Source organism: Neopelma chrysocephalum, unplaced genomic scaffold, assembly GCF_003984885.1.
Source record: "Neopelma chrysocephalum unplaced genomic scaffold, ASM398488v2 Primary Assembly neopelma1_138, whole genome shotgun sequence".
NCBI classification, from domain to species: Eukaryota; Metazoa; Chordata; class Aves; order Passeriformes; family Pipridae; genus Neopelma; species Neopelma chrysocephalum.
In genome coordinates, this window is record NW_020897800.1 from 3379388 (window position 1) to 3384384 (window position 4997).

Sequence of the window (4997 nt, forward strand, 5' to 3'; positions counted from 1 at the left end):
AAGCTGCCCCTGCACGTGTTTAACAGCAAGATTTTGTAAATTATTCACTTTATAACTGCCCGCATAACCTGCAAATCTGATCTGCTTTCATATAGCTCTGGCCACTGAATGAAAAATTTACTTTCCAGACCCAAAAACGTTAAAAATGTTTAGGGCAGCGAACGGGAAAGTGTTTAACATCAAAACAGCAAAGGTTCATGGAAGGGTTTTAGGCTGCTGTTTGATTTTTCTATAAGGAAAACAACAAGAAAACCATTAACCACTTAGGTGTTAAATAAATTAACAGGCAACAATTTCATTTAAAAAAAAAACCCTCACTGAAGAATTTTAATGAAAATCAATCTTCAATGGATTTCTTGAAAAATAGGAAATCCACCAAGATTTCCTATTTCCAGCAATTATTTCCTGCAAGCCACTTCCACTCCAGCATTTCCCAAACGAAGACATTAAATATTTTTTTTTAAAAAAAGGGAGAGAGAAAGAGGCAGCTCTAAACAATCTCTCCCCACTCCTCAAGATTTTGGGGAGAGCAGGAAAAAGTCGGGCCGTTGTCATGGAATGAGGAAGGACCCAGGAATAAGAATTAGTTTCACTTATTCTAAGAGAAAAATCGCCGAAATGAACAAACAAAACACCTCCCCAGCCCTTCCTTCTTCCCAGGGCCATCTCCACTCTCCAAACACGCAAGAACCTCTTCCCAAAATCTTGCTCTCCCTGGCTGGAAGCTGCATCTTCCCAACACCAGCCTGGCAGGAATCGCTTCCCAGCTGTGAAGGAGCTGGCTGGGGACAGAGGGAATGTCTCAGGCGGTGACTATTTCCTTCAAGTGTCTCCATCTCAGGGTTTTCCGCACCAAACTTCCTGGGATAAGTAGCCTGTTCCCAAATCCTCCCGTTGCCTGCAAGGCTCAGCGCTCACCGCTGGGATTGGGGACATCCCTGGGGTTGTCCCATTCTGCCCGTGTTTGTCACTGAAGTTGCCAGAAATCAGTGACTTTGGTTCTAAATAATATGATTGTAGCTTTAAACACCATCCAAAAAGTGCCTAAAACCAAAGCGAGGTGGAGATGGGCGGGTGTTTGTGGGGTTTATTTTATTGATCGGCACAAAAACTTCGTGAAGAGAGTCCCTGTAGTGGCAGGGGAGAAACGGCAGAGATTTGAGTGTTATTTGGGTCATATTCTGACCCTTCCTGGCACATCACAGACCCCCAGAGCAGAGCCAGGCCAGCCCTGAGCTGTGTGCATTCCACAGGCTGTTCCCAGCCCTGGGAACACGGTCAGGAAAACACGATCATGAAAATATCACGGTAGAGCTCCTCTTTTCTATCATTTTTAGCAGTTCCCAGCGAAGCACACGCTCGGGGGAGGCTGACAATGAGCACGGAGCAAGGCAAACAAAATCCTTGACGGGCAGACGTGGAAAAACAGCGTCAAATTAAAAGGATTTTGAGGCAGTTTCCATCCCATCCCTGCAGGTGTTGGGAGAAGGGAAGAGCCCCGGAGCTGGGAGAAGCATTTCCAGCCAGAGATGGGAAGTGACCTGCTGGACCCTGCTCTTGGCTCCCTGAGCTGCTTCAAACCACACCAAGGCTGCAGGAGGAAAGTGGTTGATTTACCTTCTGAATCATGATTTTTAGGGTGGCGTTTTGTTGGTGAAAATTATTGCCCTGAAAGTATTCACTAACACCACATAAAAGGTTTTTTTCTGGATAGCTGGGATTTTTTTCCTCCCCACAACGTGTAACTTTTATTATTTTACATGTAAAAAAAAAAAAACATAAAGAAAAACCCACAAAGAGGAAGCAAACGTACACTTTTCAATCTTCTATATTTTACATATTAAACAGGGACTCATTTTCCCTCTCACAAAACAACACGTCCCGTAATCCAAAATACCCTGAAAGTGCTGATAACGGCAGACAACCAAAATTAAATTCCCGATTAAATCAAAAAATGTAAGGAAAATAAATTAAATAACGTAACAAGACATCGACGTGCCACCGGGTTGTTGTGCAGCAGGGGCTGAACAGGTGATTTCTGCGCCAGAACAGCCTCTGCTCCAGGTTTTTATGGAGGAAATCCCCAATCCCACCATCTCCTCCCCAAAGATGCTCTGGGAGCGCAGCGGAGGCTCCGCGTTTCCCAGCCGGCAGCTCACAAAAATAAATGATAAAAATCTTAATTTACCTGGAAATTAAAACCGTTTCCCCGGCGGGAAGATGAAGGCAAAGCGAGGGCGGCCGGTGGCTGCTCTGTGTGACCGCGACACGGAGCGCGGGGAGCCGGGGGGAGATGCAGGACAGGGGGAACAGAAGCCAAACCTGGAGCGGGAGCAGCTCCGGGGCTATCTGAGAGGAAAAGGGAATATCCGGGAGCTGATTCCCACCTGGAAGCTGTGAAGGAATCAGGCTGCCAGCGCAGGTGTTTCTCCAAGCTGTAGAAAATCCCTTTTGCTCGGTGGGAGCGCGTTTGCTCCGAGCATCCCCGGCAGGATCGAGTTCTTGGCGATGCTCCCCCTTCCCCTTGTCCGCATCGGAATTAAATAAACCGTAATTCCGCTCTTACCTGTTTCTTTGGAGGGCTTTTCTACAATTCTTTTTTGTTTGAGTGTGTGCACGTCCTGGAAGCTCTGCCCGGGCTCAGCGTTAGGGATGGAGACGGCGAGCCCAGTGCGTGGAAAGAGCGGCGAGGATTTAGGGATTGGGGGAATGAGGTTAGGGCTTGCCCTGCCTGCCGCTCCCAGGAACGACAACATGCTGCCACGAGTAGACATTTATTTGAAACTCCGGGAAAGTTCGGGGAACGGGGAAAAGTCCGACATCTCGAGGGGAAGGGGAAACCTAAAGGAAACTCGGCTTAGTTTACTCCCCCCTCCACCCCAACATCAGATTTCCAAGCAAAGCTCAGGCTTGGGGCGATGCGGGAGGGAACCGGCGGTACTGCCTTCACCCCGGGGAGGGGAGGGGGCTCCCCCCGCACCAAAACATCCTGTGCCCCCCTTCCCTGTGCGCGTTCCTCAAGGCTGGGGAGGAGGGGGCGACCTGCGGGGTCGGGGCTGGGGCAGAGCCTCCCCGGAGCACAGGAGAGCCCCGGCCGGGCTAGAGGCGGTGGGGGCAGAGATCCCCCTCCTCCAGGATGTCCACCTCGTCCTCGGGGTCCTGGAGCAGGAAAGGGCCGGGGGGACCCTTGCGGGGCTCGGCGCCGGTCGGCTCGGGCAGCTCGGGCTCGGGGGAGCTCGGCTCCCGGCTCTCCTCGCCGCCCGCCTGCTTCGGGTCGTCCTGGGTTTTCCGCAGCTGCTTTTTGTGCTTCATGCGGCGGTTCTGGAACCAGGTTTTCACCTGGGGAAAGCGGGGAAAGAAGGAGAAGGGAGGGGGGGAAAAATAGTAGTAAAAATGAAAGGGAGAAGGATGTCGGAGGGGATGTGGTGATGCTGGATGGAATTTGGGGATGCTAGGTGGGGTATCGGGGATTCCGAATGGATGGGATGTGGGGATGCTCAGTGTGATACAGGGGATGCTGGACGGGATTAGGGGTGGGCACAGGTGCCAGAGCCCTTCCCGGCAGGGTGGTGCCTGTCCCCGCCGCCCCGTACCTGGGTCTCGGAGAGGCTGAGGGCCGTGGCCAGCTCCACCCGCTCGGGCGTGGAGAGGTACCGCTGGATCTCAAACCTCTTCTCCAGCCCGGAGAGCTGCGAGTCGGAGAACACGGTGCGGGCTTTGCGGCGCCGGCAGTGCTTCCCGGGCAGCTCGGCGTGAGCGTGGTGCTGGAAAAGGGCTGGCACCGGCATTCCTGGGGGGACACACGGTGGAGACCCCGGGCTGCGGTCGGGAAGGGACTCGGAGCCGGGAGGAACCGCCGAGGAGGCTGCGGCGGCTCGGGGTGGGATCTCCCCCTGCCTCTTTTAGATTTTTGTTGTTTTTTCGTTTATTTCGTTTCTGAGGTCGATTTATTGGTTTGGTTTGGGGGATCCTGTTGCTTTTCCAAGCGCTTCGAGCTCACCCAGGGAAGGCGAAGGCATCGCGGGCAGTGCCCGCAGCGCTGCCACCGGAGGGGAGTCGAGACTGCGCCCTCCCGGCAACGAAACCACAACGAAATGGGCATGGAAAAACACAAGGGAGACCTGGAAAAAGCTGGGAGGAGGAGAGTGGTCCCCCGCGGCACCGCTGGTGCACATTTTGGGCTGCCCAGTGGGAAACTTTTGAGGTTTTCTTCCTCCAGAGCAAGGAACGGGCCCGGGGAAGAGCGGAGCCCCGGGATGCGGGAGAGGAGCGGCAGAGCCCCAGTGGTGGGAAAGCGAAGCCCGGTTGGACAACACAAGGAAAAAGAGAGGCTATCAGTGCCAAAATAAAAGTGATTCTAAAAAAAATAAAATTAAGGGCACAGACAGGGAAAGCCTCAAGATTTCGGGCAGCCGAGTGAAGGGTGAGCCGCAGCGCGGTCGGCTACTCTCCCTTCTCCCCACTAACGAAGCCGGTGCTGCCCGGGGCTCCCCGGCGCTCCTGCCTCGGGGGATGCAGCCAGCGCGTAGGTGAGGGGTGTAGGAAGATGCCCACCCACCCCAGAGGGGCTCGTCTTTCACTCCTGTCCCCACCCGAGTCCCCACCTCACCTTCCCAAACTCCCCGTGTCCCTCCCGCGCTTACCCGAGGTGGTGAGGAAATAGGGGTGGTGGTGGTGATGCTCCGGCTTGTGCAGGGCAGGGTGCGGGTGAGGCGCCAGCAGGGTCGGCGTTGGCATCAGGGGGTACCCATAGTCCAAGAGGGGCACGCGGGAGGCCAAGGAGCCCGGGAAGTGCTCGGGGGGCACCTCCCGCAGGGGTTTGGGCTTGTGCAGCAGGATGTCCTCGATGAAGAAGGAGGTGGGCCTGGGCGCCGACACGGGGTGCACGGGCGACGTGAAGTTGAGGTTCATGTCGCTTGTGTCCCCCCTCGGGCAGCGCGGAAGGGAACGAGCCGGGCTGAGCTGCCGGAGGAGGGAGAGAGAGGGGGGCGGGCGGC

The 4997-nt window shown here is 54.7% G+C and overlaps 1 protein-coding gene across 1 annotated transcript; it reads right to left on the reverse strand.

Annotated features, from left to right (window-relative positions):
• Positions 1 to 1810: 1810 nt before the first annotated feature.
• Positions 1811 to 4997, reverse strand: BSX (brain specific homeobox). Its single transcript, XM_027699444.1, has 3 exons — positions 4644 to 4997; positions 3594 to 3790; positions 1811 to 3339 (listed from the first exon to the last, which is right to left on the reverse strand). The coding sequence occupies exons 1-3, from the start codon at positions 4909 to 4911 to the stop codon at positions 3100 to 3102; spliced, it is 705 nt and encodes a 234-aa protein (XP_027555245.1). The 5' UTR covers positions 4912 to 4997; the 3' UTR covers positions 1811 to 3099.

Excerpts from the sequence above, each read along its gene's own strand:
- BSX (XM_027699444.1), bottom strand. The coding sequence starts at position 4,911 with ATGAACCTCAACTTCACGTCGCCCGTGCACCCCGTGTCGGCGCCCAGG. Across the intron at positions 3,791-4,643 it reads CTATTTCCTCACCACCTCGG|GAATGCCGGTGCCAGCCCTT; the intron begins GTAAGCGCGGGA and ends GTGTCCCCCCAG. Across the intron at positions 3,340-3,593 it reads TCAGCCTCTCCGAGACCCAG|GTGAAAACCTGGTTCCAGAA; the intron begins GTACGGGGCGGC and ends CGCTTTCCCCAG.